The sequence below is a fragment of the Suillus bovinus genome (assembly GCF_016758785.1).
Source record: "Suillus bovinus strain UH-Sbo-P2 chromosome Unknown EDB93scaffold_5, whole genome shotgun sequence".
NCBI lineage: Eukaryota > Fungi > Basidiomycota > Agaricomycetes > Boletales > Suillaceae > Suillus > Suillus bovinus.
The window spans coordinates 249758-269628 of record NW_024542061.1 but is presented as its reverse complement, the minus strand read 5'-3'; the positions used below and the strand labels follow the sequence as shown (position 1 = coordinate 269628).

Genomic DNA, 19871 nt, shown 5'->3' with positions numbered 1-19871 from the left:
CACAATATTGGTAGTTACTTATGGAGATAGATTGTATCCCACTTCTGGCGTAAGCATGTCATCGAACACATCCAGGAGGAGCGGATCTTAGAAGACGATGTTGGAGCCGGGGGATGATCGATGATTATTGATGTCGGTGCAAAAGGAGGCAACAGTCAAAAACCATGCAGGAGGAGAACGACAGTCCCAAAGCCACCCACAGTGATGAGGTATCGTTTATGGTTGCTCAAGCGATGTTGAGTGCGCCCATGCGACCAACGCATAGCTGACCATGACCTCGCCGAAGAACCGCGGATGTTGTCCAAGGTAGCTGTTCTTTTCCAATCGATGGTTCATGTAACAATTCATTGTTCCTTACAGGCACTTGTAAAGGCTGTAATTCTTATCCTCCGGATCCCTTGATTTGGCGGAACAAGACTACGGAAAATAAGTAACGCTGACGCGCTCAATCTTTGTGACCCTGTTTCCAAGCTCGCTGTTTGGAGATTGACTAATTTTGCACCTGAGTGATACTTACACAATCGCGAAGGTCTAAAGCGTGCCGCATGCCTTCAGAGGACGCAAATGCCATCAAGTGCTTTGATGGGTAACCAGATAAACGTGAAAAGCATCATCTGTACAAACTGAATGGCTACTGAGAGTCTAACTAGATACCGGCGCAGCAGATGTTGCATTTTAGGGTGCTATCCCAGACGATTTCGTCACCTTCCTCGCAGTAAACGTGTGGAGGACCTTGGCACCGATAAATGCATGAATCAGCAGAAGCTGCATTCACCCCGACCGCAGCGGCAAGGATGGAAAGGTAGTAAGTGAACTGGATCTTCATGACGTCTAGCAGCTTATATACATCAGTGATGGCCGTCATTGCCGGGAAATCGCTCACCGCACAATTTGACTGTGGTGTACGCAAAGGTGCTGATAGTGGCACGTCCAGGAAGAACTAAATGCAATAGATATGTCGCTCAAGTTGCTTTAGTCTTCAAGCTTCAAGTCTCATGATTACTCACGTAGACGGTGCAATTATCTTCAAGTTTGAACTTGGGATCTGTGATACTTGCCATTCAATTTATATCAACCGTGTGGCAGATCTGGTTCTGCCTAAAGGTACTCATACGTGGCAGCACCACGTCAGGGACAGCCAACATGTTGCTCATAGCGACTAGACGAAACGTTCACGTGGGGTATTTCAAGTTGGCCCGTTTCAGCAGCCAAAAATGACAGCAATGGCGTGGAACTAGCTGCATCACATTCAGCTAAGTCTTCTTGAATCAAGATGAGTAGCTAATTCAATGTCTGTAAGCCACTTACACTGGTCACATATTTTTGTAACCCTGGTACGCATCTACTCGCTCCCACCCTAGCTCGAAGTCAAGGTGGTGCCATCATGGCTGAGACTCAAATATTTCCTCCTCTCATCCCTGATAACATGTTTCAAGATGCTACGGTCACATCCCGCTCTCGATATCGACAGGAAAGACCTCCAAGTTAGGTGGCAGGTAGTCCCAAGTGGCAGGAATTCAACAATTCAAGTCGAGCGCGAGTTGAATGGTACCGTGCCCGTACGCTCGTTGCCTGACGGGCCCAGGTCATCCGCCAACGAAGAGAGATCGTAGTCGTTTAAGACACCCGTCTTTCCGGTACCACATCAAGGTTCTAGGGCTAACACCACAATTATAGACCTCTTCTTTCCACAGAGTGAGGTGTCCTGCAGGCCATGTTAACGAAGAGCCTCATAACTGCATTCAAAATACGTACATAAAATACATTGGTGCCACAAATCGAAAAGCTGGTTGGCGTGGAGCTCCGTGATTGGGTTGAGCTTGCGGAATACGAGAATGTAGAGCACGCGACTCCCCGTAGTGGGTTTCAGAACACCGAGCGCTTCTCGGGTGGCAAACGTAGATGCGTGAACGTACTGTGTACAGTTGCGTGCCTCTTAGCAATTCCCAACTTTTTTCAGGATCTCCGGCTCACTAGTGCGATCCGCCTCTCCCCAAAATATCTTGGCCACCATCCCATCCTGAAAGTTCCCGTATTTCTCCACAAGTACCTCACTGGTGACAGGGACCACATTGGTGTCAGATGGACCAAGCTGATGTTCTCACTGACGACTGAAGCTCCACGACTGTTTGGGGTGGACTCTAATTTACGATCACCTTCAACTGGTCCATTTGCGCGTGGCGGAGTAGATGATGTGCCAGTCCCTCCAGTAGGGGACATGACGGTAGGTGTTCAATGATAACACTGGCTGAGTGTGGTGAGCAGAACTACTGAGGTGGAAAAAAGTGAGGACAATAAAGACTAATACTTCCTCTTGCCCTTTATCCGGTCAACCAATGTGGCGCAAATAGAGTGAACCATCGATCAATCTGATATGTGAGATGTGGAGGTGGTTGTGGACTTACAGTTACTTAGTTACCTAATAGCCCTAGGGGGAGCTCAGAGTAGACCGCTTTTGCTGTTGATGCATGTGAGCACTAAGGGTTAGCATATGTTATATAAGCAGATAACCGGGCCTTGGGATTTTGCCGCATCATACCGCATCCTGCCGCATCGGTGCCGCACCCTACCTAATAGTGTCTTATATCCCTGTATAATATGTCTATGTCGTCCATAAAGGTCATGAATATGATTATTGACGCAAAAATATCATAGTATATGTTTTTGAGTTAGAATTACACTGATACAACAGTGATAGTATACTTGATGGGTGCGGCAGTGGCTGTGCACTACCGCAACCCCACACCAACCCACGCACTACACTTGCAGCACCTCACGCGAAACTTGGTTAAACTACTAAACAAACTCCTCACACAGCTCAACGCCTCAATGCCTATTGTTCAAGATATGTCTTCATTGGTGACATGTCTAGAGATTAGAGGTAGAGCAGGATAGAAAAGATCTAACAGGTAAGAAAATGGTCTCAGTCTCTGAAAAGAACTCTTTATTGACGAAGTGTATACCTAACAGGTAAGAAAACGCTACACTAAGTCAGTTATATGTGGGCTAACGATAAAGGTATAGACTCATGTCTCAGTCTCTGAAAAGAACTGAGTCGCTCGTGCCAATTGGGCGCTACTATTTATATGGTAAGTGTTTTCAATAATTAGGTAGGTGAAATTTTAACTTGGACCTATCGGTCCTGACGTCAACAGCTCCTTCTCCATTCCTTCTTTACCCTCTACTCCTCCTCCTGTTCCTCTCCGGCTTCAGTATCTTCGGACTCAGCAGAATCAGATGCCAATAACATGCCTTGACAACTTCACTACAGCACATCTTTGGGCCTCAAACATGATTCTGTGGTCCCCGCGAGAACAGATATTAGGGTCTAAGGTATGTGTGTCATATGTGATGGGTATATGGCCTTTAGACAAGACTCATTACTTTCACAGTACACAAGTTCTATGGACTACTGTCAACTTAAGACACCTTATGTGCCTTCCTTGGTCGTGGCCGCGGTAGTGATGCGGAGGTTCGGTTCTGAACCGCGGTTCGAACCAGACCTTTCGTGGACTGGACCATGGTCCAGTTCAACATTCAGAGTATAGGCTGAACTGGACTGATGGTCCAGTCCAGCGTTCAGCATTCCTTGAACACGTTGAACGCGTCCGAACGCGTCCGAACCTTTTTGAACTGCTTCCATTTTAGGCTACTCACACATACAAGATGACATCACCCACACACGCAATACACTGAACATGACATGATTACTCGCGACTTTTTCGCTTGGAATCCAATTCACAAGGACCATGCCACACTGGCAAGGTCCGTGAAGGTTTGTTTGCCTACCACTAACCCAAACATTACAAAGGAAGAACCTGATAAGGTATGGAGACTTTGGTTAATTTGGTTTAGTGCTAATGTATTTGTTAACGGGTCGTTTTTTTTCTAGGGTAGCTACATGAATTGTTCGGCACTCATGAACTTGATGGAAGTTAAAATGGATCAAATTCAAGGTAAGCTCAACTCTCTTCAAGCTTTCCCCCTCACAACATGGCTGACCAGTGTGGTCTGGGTGCAGATGGAACTCTCCTCGACGCCAGTCAAATCCAATGGTACAATGATCCCGACAACGATACTCCACTGCCTGTGCTTCCCGCTCAGGCACGTCGCTCAACTCATATCCCATGTCCTGCACCCAAGCTTGTTGACCCCAACAACGCTGTCTTGCGCAAACGCAAGGCTAGCAGGTCAGTGGTCACGAGTGAGGGCTCTGAGGAGGAAAGTGACTGTGAAGGAGACCAGGATAACGGGGTATCTGTCACGAGTACCTTTAACAAATCATTATTCTTTCTTGAATCTTCCTAAGCGTCAATACACAGCGCCTAACTCAAACCCTAACCCTACCATGAAAGCATCTATCATTCCTGAAATACCTTTAGCGCCTACGACACATGTCTTCGATGTGACTGATGAAGAAGACAAGTTCTTTGATTGTGAATAGATTAGATTAGATATGATAAGATAAGATATGGTCATGTGATGCTTCTTTAATATTCTATGATGTTCTATGGTACAATTCCCTTCTTCTTTTTATGATTGGCTAGTAGTTGTAGCTCAGTTTCAATCTCCGTTTCAATAGTTGTATATAGGTAGTACATCTTGGTCGATAGTTCTTTAGTTCAAACCTCTTGTATCTACACTGTAGCAATCCAAGACGTACCTGCTCCTCTTTTCTTTGTTGTGATAACCTTAGTCTGAGTCCTAGTCTCCGCCCAGCATTAATTTGTTATTGGGTTGTGACAGTAACTACGGATGCAGCTACTGACATGGATCATGAGACAGATATCAACGGCATCACCCCCTCTGAGTCTGCTTCACAGTAGTGTACCAGTACTCCTTACTACTAGCTATAGTACAATCGAGTATATTTACAATGTGTTCAATGTTTGAATGCTGAACCAGATGTGAACCGGATGCCATGAACACGTTCATGGCGTCTGGTTCAGCATTCGCAAAATTTGTTGCTGAACCGGACCAAACCGGACTTCTGCAACACTAGGCCACGGTTTCGGCTTTTGGGTCTGTCTCTCATTTTTAGGAATGACTTCAAGCTCACTTCCTTCACTAAAGTTTGGCCTGCACTACTATGTAAAGTGTTTCAGAGCAATCCATGCTACAATATGACAACAACTCACATCCACTTCTCCTTTGAATTTGGGTGCATATGGATCTCCGTCACCACGATTCCAGTACTCAGGAGGCCCTCGTATGGATTCCATCGGTCTTGGTGAGCATCGGCATCTTTTACCCATTGTGCATTCCCAGCAGCGCCTGCAGCCAATGAGAGCTCAAACATTTGTTGTTCTAGTATATCAAGACACTCCAAGTCGATGTCTATATCCATCAAGGACGTTGAAGGTCAAGCCAGGTATCACGCCAACAACTTGAACAGCATTCATGCAAAAAATATGTTAGCATCTGCAAAGAAAGAACATTGTTATTAGTGGTTGTGCGATAGAGTATGGTGCGTGTCTCATGCAATTAGTACTACGTGCCAGTAGTAGCCAGAGGGCGCATAAGTGAGACAGGCCGTTGCAAGGAGGGTGATCTAGTGACAGTATGAATGTCAATGTCTCATGCAGTACATAGTACATACAGTAATGATATCAAGACTCACCGTCAAGAAGCCACTACACCCACTACCGCATCCGTGCCGCAGCATAGTACTCAACTTGTTCTTGGGATTCAGACTCTCAAAAGCATGACCATGAGGCGCATAATTGATGAGTTTGACGGTAAACCAATTATATTGTGCACGTCAACAGTGATTATCTGAAACTAAGAGTGAAATGTGCTGATTTGGTGCGGGTGCGGCAGTAATGATGCGTTAGTGGTGCGGCAAGTTGCGGCAGGGTGTGGCAAAATACCTGAGCCCCAGATAACCTACTACTAATATTGCCACTTGTGGCTAAACCCAGGTGCACCCAACCGTCTTGGTGTGTACAGTATGTCTGCTCAAATGGCTCAAAACCAAGAATACCCCTTGATTTGGCGGAACAAGATATTTTACTGAAAACAATGCTGATGCGCTCAATCGTTGTGACCCTGTTTCCAAGCTCGCTGTTTTGAGATTGACTATTAAATCTTGCACCTGAGTGATACATATTACATACACAATCGCGAAGGTCTAAAGCGTGTGCATGCCTTCAGAGGACGCAAATGCTATCAAATGCTTTGATAGGTAACCAGATAAACGTAAAAAGCATCATCTGTACAAACTCAATGGCTACTAAGAGTCTAACTAACTATTCATTGACGCAGCAGATGTTGCATCCTAGGGTGCTATCCCAGGTGACGTGGTAACCTTCCTGACAGTGCATGGGTTCTATAGGAGCCGCTTTGCACTGATAAATGCATGAACCAGTAGGAGCAGCTGCATTCACCCCGACGGCAGCGGTAAGGATGGCAAGGTAGTAAATGAACTGGATCTTCATGGTGTCTAGCAGCGTATATATATCAGTGATGGCCGTCATTGCCAAGAAATCGCTCGCCGCACAGTTTGGTTGTGGTGTGCGCAAAGGTGCTGATAGTGGCACGTCCAGGAAGAACTAAATGCAATAGATATGTCGTCTAAGTTGCTTTAGTTTTCAAGTTTCAGGATTACTCACGTAGACGGCCCGGGGGCGATTGTTTTCAAGTTTGAACTTGGGATCTGTGAAACTTGCCATTCAATTTATATCCACCGTGTGGCAGATCTGGTTCTGCCTGAAGGTACTCATACGTGGCAGCACCACATCAGGGATGGCCAACATCATGTTGCTAATAGCGACTAGACGAAATGTTTACATGGGATATTTCAAGTTGGCCCATTTCAGCACCAGCCTATCAGCAAACTACTGATTTCGTGACAAAGTGTCACAACAATAACAAACATTTACAGAACTACACAAGCATCACAAACAACACAAGCCGACAAGCATTTGACATTACAAATATCTACAGAGTGATACAAGCAGCACAAACAAACAAAGTAACAAAGTATGTACTAGTAGCACTCGAGATAATATCATACTAGAAGTGCGAAAAATAAAAATATCTTGATTGTTTGTGACGAAGATGTATGTCAAGAGGTTGTCTGCAATCATCTCAATGGTGATAAGTTATAACGAAACCAACAAATGAGCACTTACCATTAAACCTGAGTCTGAGTGAGCAAATGCTGCAATACCACTCTTCTTGCGCTCCATGTGCATGTGTCCAACATTGAGATCTGCATTCAATAAATGGCAGTTTGCTACCTCTGCATGATGGCGCCACAGGTCGAGGAGTATAGATTGATGTTCCAGAATACAATCAGCCAGATATTTCTCCGCCTTGCATACTTTCTGTTTTGCCTTAGCTGCCTCCAGGGCGAGGTCAGAGTCACCTTTGGACTTGAATAAAGAGTAGTTTACATCCTACCAAAGACGGGTAAGAATAATAATATACCACAGCAAATAATTGAGGCTTACAAGGCGAGTATTCATAGCAAAATGAGCCTCCCCTCCAATTGAGCTTGATGAGGTGTGCAGCGAAAAATTGGTCATTGGCTGGCGAGGTTTTTGGATGGATCTGAGGTAATTGAGAGATGTGTTGAAAAGAACAGAGTGACGCTGACTGTATTCAGAGAACGAAGATTGAGGAGAGGTTTCTGAGTCGAAGCTGTGAGAGTTCATGAATGATATATGAGTGATATGGATACTACTATGCGAGTGACAAATATTATGACAGAGTAAAACTGATAGCATTACACTGTGAATTCTTGAGTCTGAATCAGATGTCAACATGTCCAAAGTGTGGGAAAACATTTACCAAGGAAAGCAGTGTTACTCGACATCTCAGCCAGCCCCGAACGTCGTGCCACAGCTACTTGCGTGACATGGTTGATATCTCTCAGTTTACGCAGGTGCAACCACCATGGTGCGATGTCTCACCTTCAGCTCCAGAACCTGACCCAGATACTTGCGTTGAGGATCAACAACAATCTAATGACTTTTGGAACATCAACAATGGCTTTGGTTCACTTGACAATGATTTTGGAGCGGTTGGGGAGTCTTTGGAGGAGAAGTATGAGGGTGCCAGGGCTTGTTATTCGGAAAATGGGTCAACCTTTTGGGATGTATTCAATGCCGATGAATTTGCGGAGTACAGGAAGGACAATCTCTTCTACCCTTTTGCGTCCAAGGAGGAATGGGAAGTTGCTGACTATCTCCTTCGCTCATCCCTGAGTATGGCAGCAATTGATGAATTCTTGAGGCTTCACATGGTATGTATTTGTACTCTGACAGTGATTATTATAATATAACTTATCTTTCAGATCCAAAATTTACAACTATCATTCAGCAATGCTAGTGAATTGTGTAGTCATGCCGAGATGCTCCCCAGCGGACCAAGCTGGAAATGCCAGACCATTCCCTCACTTCATCCTACAAAACTTCCTATCTGCTTATTCTGGCGAGATCCCATTGAATGTCTGGAAAGCCTTTTCAGCAATCCTCTGTTTCATGATAAGCTCGATTTTATCCCTCATCGCATGTACAAAATGGCAGTGCAGCTTCTGAGGGTATATTCTGAATGGTTGACAGGTAATTCTGCATGGGACGTGCAGGTATGTGCAGGTTCAGTCTACTCATTTTGCGCTGTCTTACCATCATTCCTGCAGAGCCAATATCCTAGAGGTGCTACGATCCTCAGTGTGGTTTTATCTTCTGATAAAACAAATATCACTACCATGACTGGTGCCAGGATCGCCCATCCACTCTTCTCGGCGTCACCAACATACATATGCATACTCGGATGAAACTCTCACCCAAAGCATTCATGCTCACAGCTCTCCTCCCCATTCCAAAGTACCTACACCCCAACCAACAGATGTGTGGCATGCTTGAAGACCACCTGGTGCATGAGTGCCTTTCAATTGTCCTGAAGCCCTTGATGATAGTGGCAGAAGTTGGCATCATGATGTACGATCTGGTGGGAAATGTTCAACACTGTTTTATGCCTCTTGCAGTGTACATCGTTGATACCCCAGAGGCAGCCATGCTTGCGTGCGTGCGTGGGAAGACATCTCCTTTCACCATGGCTTTGTATCTACAGTTTGGGGATCATTTCCAGCACCCCGCTCATATGCGTGCGATAACTCTTGCTCAGCTTGCCAGTATCACAGTTGATCCCAATGATCTCAAGGCATATTTTGAGGCATGTGCTGAACACCGGCTAAATGGTGTTCATGCACCTTTCTGGAAGGGCTTCCCCCACGCTGATCCCTCCATATTCCTGATGCCAGAACCACTACATCACTGGCACAAGGAATTTTATGACCACAACCTTCAGTGGTGTCTCAAGGTTGTTGGGGCCCAGGAGCTAGATTTCAGGTTCTCTATTTTACAGCCCATCACAGGCTATCACCACTTTGCAGGTGGAATTTCGAAACTCAAGCAGGTCACAGGCAGAGTTCATTGTGACATTCAGCACTATATTGTTGGCCTGATATCTGATGTAGCTCCTCATCGCTTCATGATTGATACGTGCCCTCATGGATGTCCGGTACTTGGTGCAGTGCCCTGCACCTGACAACAACTTACTGTCATGTATTGACCAATCCCTTTTGACATTTCATGAGAATAAGAATGTTATCATGACATTAGGTGCATGGATGGGAGCAAAGAAACTGATTGACAATTGGTTCATCCCCAAGTTGGAGCTCCTGCAGAGCATCACATCTAGTATGCACAAAATTGGTGCCCTCATCCAGTGGTCCGCAGATGCAACTGAACACGCCCATGTATCTAAAATTAAGGACCCTGTGCAACACACAAACAATAATGATTACGACCCACAGATACGTCGCTTTCTGGATTGTCAGGAGAAACTGCGACATTTTGCAATTGCTACAACACTCAAAAGCCACAATCCTGTAGATGTTGCTGAGGAGAATGAAGGGGAAGAAGACGATATTGATCCTGATGAGGGGGAGCCATCTGATCCACAGACTGCCCTCCTCGAGGAGATGAATCAAACACACATTACCATGAATTATTTCAGCAAAGCGAAGCAATTTGCTACCCTCAGCTGCAGAGAACTTGCTTACCCCCCTCAAACATTTATAGGTGGTACCACTGCTATCCATCTCAACTATGGTCCATCTCGGAACAGAGTCAAAGTTGGGGACATTTCTGTTGACTACAATATACCGGATCTGCATGTCCTGCTTTCAGATTTCTTGCAGTGTGACACAAGGGGCAGAGGAGTAGTTCATGAGGTCGCTTTAAGAAGGAGACCGTTGATTGATCGTCCTCCAATCCTTCCATTTGATCGTGTTCAAGTCTGGCATTCAGTTCGTCTACAGCAAACATCCTTCCATGATTCTAGCATCATATTACCAGCCCAGACTGTACATGCCTCTCCTTTGGGCCCTGGATGGCCCAAAGGCCGACGGGATTTTGTCCTGGTCAATATAGACGGAGTTGCTGAATGGCCCAAATCAGGCCTAACAGGTTAGCACATTCGCATTGCATATATTTATTCACCTATACAAAATTGATGCACCCTTCGAAGGTCACACAATCTGTGAGTTATATCTTATTGTACGTCCAATTGCTCGGCGAGGTTCTCGCATTAAATGGCGAGATCAATATCTCTGCTATGTACAGTGTTTGAGTATTGGCCCAATTGATCCAGCCACTGGGATGCATACACTGAAACACACGAAGCATGCTGATGGCTCTCCTGTTGGTAATTTCATTCTGTTGAATCAACTTCATGCGTTCACCAGTGTTATCCCTTGACTGGGGGATGTGGCAGATGCGCAACTAATGAAAGCAACATCTTTGCATTACTCCCACTCGTTTTTTTTGAATAAATACTTTGATAAAGAGATCTACAATGCCATTTACTATGCTTCACAATGATAGTATTAGTACTCACAATATTTGCTTGTTGAACTGAATCGTTCGGTTGGTTCGAAAATATTTTTACTCCATTAAGGGACAAATTTAGAAGCCCTATCGCACGAATGAGTGTGAATCATTGTGCATTGTGCAAGGTCTGAGCACAGCATTGCTGTGTAAAACATGTCAACGACACAGTCTTTCACCAATTACTATCTTCTGGCGACAGTTACCAGCTCCATCCCTGCTGGTGGCAATTTTTTACCTCAGATGAAGGAAGATATGGATTTACTGATGAAAAACGAACTCTTACCTATGGGTAGGGATGGCGCGCTCACAGGAGGCAGACAAGTCTTATGGGAGGAGGGGATAAAAGGCAGGAAATCATCCATCCTGGATATCCTTATTTCGGGATCAGACCTCACAACCGAAGATATCTTGGGCATCAAATACATAAAAAAAAAAGGTCAAGCACTCTTACAGGGAGCATCTTTATTACAGAAACTGTGGTCTGGTCTAGAGTGGAGGCTCAATGGTGCCTTTTCAGGTCCTGTGAAGAAGTTAAGGCGGCGATGGGAGTTGGGGAATAATGAGACAGACACAGACCTGGAGGAGATGAATGAAGATTCTATGGTGGACACAGACACCAGCTGGTCGCAGCAATTGTTTGATGCTGGACAAAAGAGATCAAACCATCCCATCAAGACATCAGAAGAAAAAAGCTGGGAGCACCTCTTGTGGAGCATATACTATGCTATGCGCAACATCATCCTCGAGGCCAATGACGAGTCCTCCCAACAAGACTCACTGAACCCCCTTCCCTTCAATGTCATCCCAGAACCACAGTACTGGTCCTCTGAATTTGCCACCACACCCGTTCCAGACGCCACCGACTTGTGCAAGCCTGATTTAGTCCTCATGGACTACAGGCTGAAAAAGAATAAATCAGGTGAAAAGACCTGGGCGGATGTTCTCACCAATATCAAGATCACCAAGTCGGAATTGATTCAAGGAAAAGATATCCCTATATTCTTAGGGGTCGCCACCAAGGGATATCTTATAATGCGAGAACAGCTGTTTTGTTGTTTTGTTCAGCATCGCAAACCTCCAGCTCCACACTCATTATATGGACCACTCTGGAATGATTATCTCTCAACCCCTCCCAATTGGTGCCAATGCCGTGCATTTCGTCGACGTCTTAAACATAATCACACTATCAGACCTAGCTTCCCTTGGGTTCGACCCTACCATTCACATTTGCACCAACCTCTGCTCCGCTGGTTCTCACAATGATCTTCCTGAGGGTATAGATCAAATGCCGGAAGGAACAAAAGGCTGGGTGATGGACAACAATGGTGAGGTGTACTGGATCATGGCAATTTTATGGAAGAGTCGTGGTCTATTTTCGCGTGGGACCGTTTGTTATCGTGTTCAAGATCAGCACAGGACAGAATTTGCATTGAAAAATTGTTGGGTCAACATGGAAAACCTGGATCATGAAGTGACGCTCCTCTGGGCAGTCGATGGCATTCTAAATGTGGTCAGTCTCGAAAAATATTGGGGCATCCAGTATGCCGGACAAACAGATTGCACAGAGAGGATTCGCGAACACATTAGTGAAAACCTTCTGGAAGCACCGATATACTCTAATAAGGTTCACCATCACATGCTATTGACCCCTTGCGGGCTTCCACTGACAACCTTCAAGTCCCTCCCTGAGCTAGTCAATGTTTTTCGAGATCTTATTGTTGGTGAGTTTCTTTCGTTTTTGTTAAAGTTCTTTGCAATGACAGCCACTACCAGCTCACAAAGCAATGGTCACCCAGTGGAACATTCTACACGGCGACCTCAGTCCCAACAATTTAATCATCCACAATGGAAAGGGTTACTTCATCGACTTCGATCACACCAAATTCCTCAAAAACAATGCAGCAGTCAATTTGTGTGGTACTGTAAGTTATATTTCAATACATTCTTCGTGTATACATATCTCATATGCTTCAACCTTGAAGGGAACTGTACCCTATATTTCCTGCCGTCTTCTCAAGCTCATGGGAGACATTCCGTGTCCATCCACGATCGACCACAGAGCCTCTGATGACTTAGAGTCTCTCTTTTACATCCTCCTCGAATTCACAACAACATATGAAGGACCCAGTGGTAAAACATCGGCTGAAGGAGTGCATCCTGTCAATGCCCCTAGGTGGCGCAAGGCTTACCTGATGATGGATGGAGATGGTCTGGGGACTAGTGGATCATTGAAGAAAGAATTTCTGACAGAGAAACATCCGCCCTACAAACTGACACCATACTTTAAAGCTTGTCGCCCCATCCTTGAGGAATGGCGCAAGGCAATTGGGGACGTGTTGCACAATGAACGTGACTTGTCTCACAAAGAAATCGAAATCCTCAAGATTATGCAACAGGATCTGGAGAGAATTCTAAGTATACCAGGTATCCCAACATCACAAAGTGTTGCGTTTTTGCCAGTGACATCTGTCGCCACTCCTTCTCCTACTTCTCTTCCTCTCCCCACGTGTCCTCATCACCCCATTCCTCTCCCTCCTGCTTCTCTCTCACCCCCTCATATTGAAGCTATGGCCCAGGATGCTGGTGTTTGGCCCCGTTGTTTGGGGCAGCAAATGCAGATGCTGCCTCCTGAACTCCCATCTGTTACCCGGGGCACAATTGCTCATTCAGCTTCTGGTTCCATGACATCACAAGTCCATTCCTCTTCTCCTCCCCCCACTTCTGGCCCTATGACCAAGGAGACTCGTCTTCGACCTCGTCGCTCTGGGCAGAAGAACAAAATGATTCCTCCTCCGCTCCCATCATTGCCATTTGTTGGCCCAAACGAACTTCCTGGCTCAGGTGCTGGCTCCATGACTGAGGAACTTCCTAGTAAGCCTCGTCTTCTAAACAGAAGACTTGGAAGTAGGATTAATGGCATGTTTTACTGTGCAGACAATAAGTTGGAAGACAAGAAGCGCAGGCACACTTCTTTTGCTCATTATTAGCTATCTTATTCTACCTTAAACGAATACTGTATGCCATCATCACTGCATGAACTAAGACCTCGATATCAGATATCAGTCATTCTTTGTACAAGCAGGTCCAAGCACTGATTAGCTTATGTAATACATTTTAAGTATTACCCCAACTGACTACCTTACAGCTTCGTTTTCTTCACTCGATGCCTCCCAGGAAAAGGGCCAGACAAGGTTCCCCGGGCGATAGCTTGAGGAAGGGAGCCAAGGTAGTATGGGTAGATGCTGATGCTACTCGACGAAGCTCACAGTCCATGTGAGGTATCGGTGGTCATGCTGCACAACTCCAAAAAATTGGCAAAACTCTAACGGCCCCAACAAGGCGAAAGAAGGCATCAAACAATCTGGATATAAGCGACTCTGAAGAAAATCCAATGGCTCCTTCGCAACTCAAGAGACACAAGGAAAAAGTTGCAGTATTTTTTCAAATATTCAGTGAAAGGTACCCAACTAATAAACACTTGTCAGGCCAGCACTCCAAAGAGTTCTGTTAAACCCAATTCTTCACGGCCAGAGAGCGAACATGCTCGTCTCCACATAGCCCGCCCTTCAGACAGGTTTGGTTTCAAGCTGTCCCAGTCCCAGGCAACCCATCCCATCGGTCACAATCACAAGGAAGCCAGTAGCAATGTCGCAGAGCAGGATTTGGAAAATCGTGGTGGATCGGGAGACTTGGATGATTTTGATGAGTGGGGGAAGAGTGCCGATGAACACGAGACGCAAGATGAAAGACGAGCAGCTGATGATGATTTTGGGGAGTATGGTGATGGTCCAGCTTTGACTGATTCACCCCCAGGCAGTGATAGTAATGAACTGATGGAAATTGACAAAAGCCAGCCTGGACGCAATGATGGGAGCACAGATACAATCCCTTATGATGTCCTTAAACACTATCAAGCGAAGAACAGATGTCGGCAAGGCTCCTTCCCCAACCCGTTTATCAAGTGTGCGCCTGTCATGAGTACCTTTAACAAACCACTATTCTTTCTTGAATCTTCCTAAGCGCCAATACACAGCGCCTAAGATAAACCCTAACCCTACCCCAAAAGCGTCTACCAGTTCAGAGATCCCATTAGCGCCCACGACACGTGTCTTCAATGTGACTGATGAAGAAGACGAGTTCTTTGATTGTGATTAGATTAGATTAGATACGATAAGATAAGATATGGTCACGTGATACTTCTTTAATATTCTACGATGTTCTATGGTACGATTCCCTTTTCTATTTTATGATTGGCTAGTAGTTAGAACCCAGTTTCAATCTCTGTTTCAATAGTTGTATATAGTTAGCATGTCTTGGTCGATAGTTCCTTAGTTCAAACCTCTTGTATCTACAACTGTAGCAATCCAAGACGTACTTGCTCATCATCCTCTTGTCCGATAACCTCTGTTTGAGTCCTAGTCTCTGCCCAGCGTTAATTCGTTATTGGGTTGTGACATTAGGTTTGAACTATAGGAGACTCCGACTCTCGCATACCGCTCGCATCCACTACTATATCCTTTGAATACTTGGCGGACCATTAGGTTAACCAACGATTCAAACGATCATCTTTACTCGTCGTTACACGTGTCTCTTAGCTGCATACCTGTGCAAGACATACGTCTAACAAATCATCACATGTTTTACCTTGCCCGGCCTAAACAGCTGCGACCCTTTTCTTGAAACCCTTTCCTTTGCTCGCTTGAGCGTTTTCTCTACCAATAGTCTTTCGTAGTTAGTAGTCCTATACCAGGCCCTGCCGTACATTGCAGCCGCCAGTATACGGAGGTGTTGACAACATTAGGCGTCTCGCTACAACTTGAAGTGCTGGCCCAAAACCCTGCCTGCTTCACGTTACTATAGTTTCATTTTTACGATTACCCTTTTCCTTCGTACGCACGTAGTACCTTTCCGTTGAGTTTAGTAGAACTGTCGCATCTGCAGATAGTCTTACCATCATTACCAAGAGGATTTAGATACGGTGTCCAAGTGAGACTCGCACTTGTAAGCTTCGGCTGGAAGAGTGATAACTTGTCCTTGGCCTGTACCCTTGTCGGTAATTGAGAAGTAACACACACAAAGAACACCGCGTTTTTCTCACTTAACAAAGGTGTAGTTTACGTACACTTCTTTTAGTTAGTAGATAGGGAAGTGTCAGTAGGGTTGAATAAAGAACCCTTTGACCCTGAAGTACGAGGTAGATCCGATTAGTATCGGGGACCGCTTCAGCTTTCCATTTACGTACTCCTTTTTCCCTCTCCCTTTAATCATCATTCCTTTTCGGGTGGACCGTTATGACTCGTCCACCACTTCATTATTCCTTTTCCGGAAGGGCCGTTACGATTCACCCTTCAAACTTCTTACGTCATTAGTAAAGCGGGTTCCAGAATACAACTGGTACAATGACTAAGAAAACCTATTCCTTGCATGAGTTTCACACACTTGATGAGGCTATGAATGGGCCTAAACAGCCGTTCAATTGTTACAGATGTGGAAAGCCAAATCACATTGCACGAAACTGCAGAACTCCGAATTCCCCTCCCTCCTCAGATAGCTCCGCACCTCCCAGTTGGTTCCAAGACTTCCTAGCTCAGAGAGAAGCAAAGAAGAAAGAATCAGAAATTCCCAAATGGTTCAAAGATTGGACCGTATCACCAGAAGGCAAAGAGATGATAGCGAAGATAAAAGCTAAGGCAGACGCACTTGCCAAAGAAGCATCAGAACCGCCTAAATGGTTTAAAGAATGGGAAGCCTCTAGAAAAAATAGAATCTTGGAGGAACAAGAGACAGACAAATCGGGCAGTAGATACTCGATCCTTGCGAACTTTGCGGATGTAGAAGAAGTAAATCTAAAGACAAAATCAGAACACTTCTATCTTCCCATTACGCTGAAAGGAAAGAACAGATCTGCAGATTTGAAAGCTCTTGTAGATTGTGGAGCATCTACGCTCTTTATCAACGAACGTTTTGTCAAAGAGAACAGAATTCGTTGTAGAAAACTACTGCGTCCGATCCAAGGTTAAAAACATTGATGGATCTCTTAACGCCTCGGGATCGATGACCCACTTTGCTGAACTAGGTCTTAAAGTCGGCAACCATGAAGAAGAAAAAGTAGCATTCATGGTTACAGATCTAGGAAACGATGATGTGATCATTGGGATCGATTGGTTGAGATACCACAACCCTGAGATTGATTGGAATGCAGGGAAGTTTTCGCTTTCACGGTGCCCGGTGAAATGTGAAACTAAGAAGGAGAAAAGACTCCGAAACAGGGCTGAGAAAAAGAGAAAGTCGGAAGAAGTCGATGACGTACCCGGCTTGTTGCCTGTTATGGCAGATCAAGATGAAGAGGAAGACATGGCAGTTAAGAGAACGACCATGGAGGAAATAGAAGATGAGGAGAGTCCTGAAAGATTATGGATTTGATACAAAGCCTCGGTCGCCACGGAGCAGAAGGTAGCAGAAGAAGCTACTAAGAAGAAGCAGTCGGTAGAAGAAATGGTACCGGACTGGCTTCATGATTACCTGGGAGTTTTCTCAGAAGAAGAATCTAAACGCTTCCCTGAAAGAAAGAAGTGGGATCATGCGATAGACCTTAAAGATGAGGGCGATCTTCCGCCAAATGCGAAACCTTATCCGTTATCACCCAAAGAGATGGATACACTGAAAGAATGGTTGAAAACCGAGACTGCACTGGGACGTATCAGAGATTCACAATCTCCAGTAGCAGCACCTTTCTTCTTTGTGGCCAAAAAAGATGGCAAGTTAAGACCGGTGATGGACTATAGAAAGCTCAATGAGAAGACGGTGAAAAATGCATATCCGCTACCGAGATCTCAAGATTTAATTGATGCTTTAACCGGTGCCACGATGTACTCCAAGATGGATGTACGATGGGGATACAATAACATTCGCATGAAAGAAGGAGATGAGTGGAAGGCGGCCTTCAAAACGCCGTTTGGTCACCACGAACCGACCGTGATGTATTTTGGACTCATGAACTCGCCTGCAACCTTCCAAACTATGATGAATGAAATTCTGAGAGACCTGATAGATGGCAAAACAGTAGTCGTCTACATTGATGATATAATGGTCTTTACGAATGGAAACAAGGAGCAGCACCAAAAGGTGGTACGAGAAGTCCTAAAACGACTAAAGGAGAATGACCTGTTCTTGAAGCCTGAGAAATGTAGCTTCGAACAGTCTAAAGTCGAGTTCCTCGGGTTGATCGTGGAAGAAGGCAATGTGTTGATGGACCCTGTGAAAGTAGAAGGAGTATTGAAATGGCCTGTTCCCAAATGCGTGAAAGATATCCAAGCATTCATGGGCTTTGCCAACTTCTATCGAAGATTCATACTTGGGTTCTCGGAGATAGCCAGACCAATGAATGATCTGCTAAGAAAAGATGTCAAATGGGACTGGACGGAGAAGCAACAGAAAGCTTTTGATGAACTTAAGAAACGTTTCACAGAAGCTCCCGTCCTAGTCATGCCAGATGTTGAGAAAAAGAAGAAAATAGAGACCGATGCCTCTGATTACGCAACAGGAGCGGTTCTCTCTCAATTGATGGAAGATGGATTATGGCATCCAATAGCATATTACTCTAAGTCAATGAATGATGCGGAAAGAAATTACGACATTCATGATAAGGAGTTATTAGCGATCATTAGAGCGTTGGAAGAGTGGAGGCACTATGTGCAGGGAGCACCTCACCCGGTTGAAATATGGACAGATCATAAGAACCTTGAATATTTCATGACGAGTCAAAAGTTGACCAGAAGGCAAGCTAGATGGAGTCTTTTCCTAGCGGAGTACGAATTTACACTCCAACACAAGCCTGGCATGGTTAATGACAAAGCAGACCGTCTTTCTTGGAGATCAGACCATAGAGGGGGGGTAGAAAACGACAACTCAAATCGCATTCTTTTGAAACCGGAATTCTTTACCGTAAAAGCTGCTAAAAGAGGTCAAGTTTTGGTGCATGGAGAAGAGAAATTACTCCAAAAGATACGAAAATGCACAGAACAAGAGCCTGAAGTCGCTAGAGCGCTAGAAACATTAAAGGCAGCGCCGGTTCAATTGCGTAGAGGAATCGAAGAGTGGAATGTGGAGGATGGATTGGTGTTATTCAGAGGATTAGTCTATGTTCCAAATGATAAAGAGATCCGTCGAGAGATATTGGAGTTGTTTCACGACTCTCCACCGGCTGGACATCCTGGACGAGCTAAAACCTTAGAATTGATTTCCAGAAACTATTGGTGGCCTTCAATGACAAAGTATGTCCACGATTACGTAGATGGTTGCGATAGGTGCAAACAAACGAAAGTGCTCCCGAGTAGACCAACGGGGCCTTTACAGCCAAATGAAGTCCCAGAAGGACCTTGGCAGACAATCACCTGTGACCTGATAGTGGATTTGCCGAAAAGTGAAGAGTGTGATAGCATATTTGTAGTCGTTGATCGATTTTCGAAACAAGCACACTTCATTCCCACCACCAAAGACGTAGACTCGAAGGGTATTTCCGAGCTATTTCTGAAAAATGTATGGAAACATCATGGAACACCGAAGAAAGTGATTTCAGATAGAGGAACTCAGTTCATATCGAAGTTCATGGGACAGATGTCAAAAAGATTAGGAACAAAATGGTCTGCGTCGACCTCCTATCATCCCAGAACCGATGGACAGACTGAACGCGTAAACCAAGAAGTAGAACAATATTTGCGCATGTTCACGTCATATAGACAGAATGATTGGGTATCTTGGCTGCCGATAGCAGAGTTTTCACACAACAATGCAGTCACAGTAACCGGTCACAGTCCATTTAAAGTTCTTTATGGGTATAACCCAGATTTCACGATCCACCCAAACTCCATGTCCGTAATCCCCGCCGCCGATGAGAGTTGATCAGATGAAAGAAGCGAGAGATGATGCCGAAAATACTCTGAAGATGGTCAATGAGCGCATGAAGTGTTT

At 45.0% G+C, this 19871-nt stretch overlaps 6 protein-coding genes across 6 annotated transcripts; 3 read left to right on the top strand and 3 right to left on the bottom strand.

Annotated features, from left to right (window-relative positions):
- Positions 1-646: 646 nt before the first annotated feature.
- On the bottom strand, positions 647-2220 carry EDB93DRAFT_1100485 (uncharacterized protein; the record flags this gene model as incomplete). The annotated part of the gene is made up of 4 exons (XM_041447013.1): positions 647-940; positions 1008-1045; positions 1756-1915; positions 1975-2220. 4 exons carry the CDS (start codon positions 2218-2220, stop codon positions 647-649), a joined length of 738 nt encoding a protein of 245 aa, XP_041312011.1.
- A 1773-nt stretch (positions 2221-3993) lies between these two features.
- EDB93DRAFT_1246129 (uncharacterized protein) lies at positions 3994-4444 on the top strand (the record flags this gene model as incomplete). The annotated part of the gene is made up of 2 exons (XM_041452408.1): positions 3994-4254; positions 4310-4444. 2 exons carry the CDS (start codon positions 3994-3996, stop codon positions 4442-4444), a joined length of 396 nt encoding a protein of 131 aa, XP_041312010.1.
- Positions 4445-4931: 487 nt separating this feature from the next.
- On the bottom strand, positions 4932-5347 carry EDB93DRAFT_1246128 (uncharacterized protein; the record flags this gene model as incomplete). The annotated part of the gene is made up of 2 exons (XM_041452407.1): positions 4932-5079; positions 5139-5347. The coding sequence occupies 2 exons, from the start codon at positions 5345-5347 to the stop codon at positions 4932-4934; spliced, it is 357 nt and encodes a 118-aa protein (XP_041312009.1).
- Positions 5348-6113: 766 nt separating this feature from the next.
- Positions 6114-7529, bottom strand: EDB93DRAFT_1334662 (uncharacterized protein; the record flags this gene model as incomplete). Its single annotated transcript, XM_041455292.1, has 7 exons — positions 6114-6442; positions 6500-6551; positions 6612-6655; positions 6725-6762; positions 6790-6836; positions 7134-7400; positions 7455-7529. The coding sequence occupies 7 exons, from the start codon at positions 7527-7529 to the stop codon at positions 6249-6251; spliced, it is 717 nt and encodes a 238-aa protein (XP_041312008.1). The 3' UTR covers positions 6114-6248.
- A 238-nt stretch (positions 7530-7767) lies between these two features.
- On the top strand, positions 7768-10892 carry EDB93DRAFT_1238045 (uncharacterized protein; the record flags this gene model as incomplete). The annotated part of the gene is made up of 8 exons (XM_041451505.1): positions 7768-7807; positions 8025-8248; positions 8300-8590; positions 8728-9068; positions 9141-9480; positions 9542-10478; positions 10540-10755; positions 10786-10892. The coding sequence occupies 8 exons, from the start codon at positions 7768-7770 to the stop codon at positions 10890-10892; spliced, it is 2496 nt and encodes an 831-aa protein (XP_041312007.1).
- A 162-nt stretch (positions 10893-11054) lies between these two features.
- On the top strand, positions 11055-14282 carry EDB93DRAFT_1100481 (uncharacterized protein; the record flags this gene model as incomplete). Its single annotated transcript, XM_041447012.1, is given in 5 exon segments — positions 11055-11947; positions 11967-12622; positions 12675-12823; positions 12884-13772; positions 14170-14282. The coding sequence occupies 5 exon segments, from the start codon at positions 11055-11057 to the stop codon at positions 14280-14282; spliced, it is 2700 nt and encodes an 899-aa protein (XP_041312006.1).
- Positions 14283-19871: the final 5589 nt, after the last annotated feature.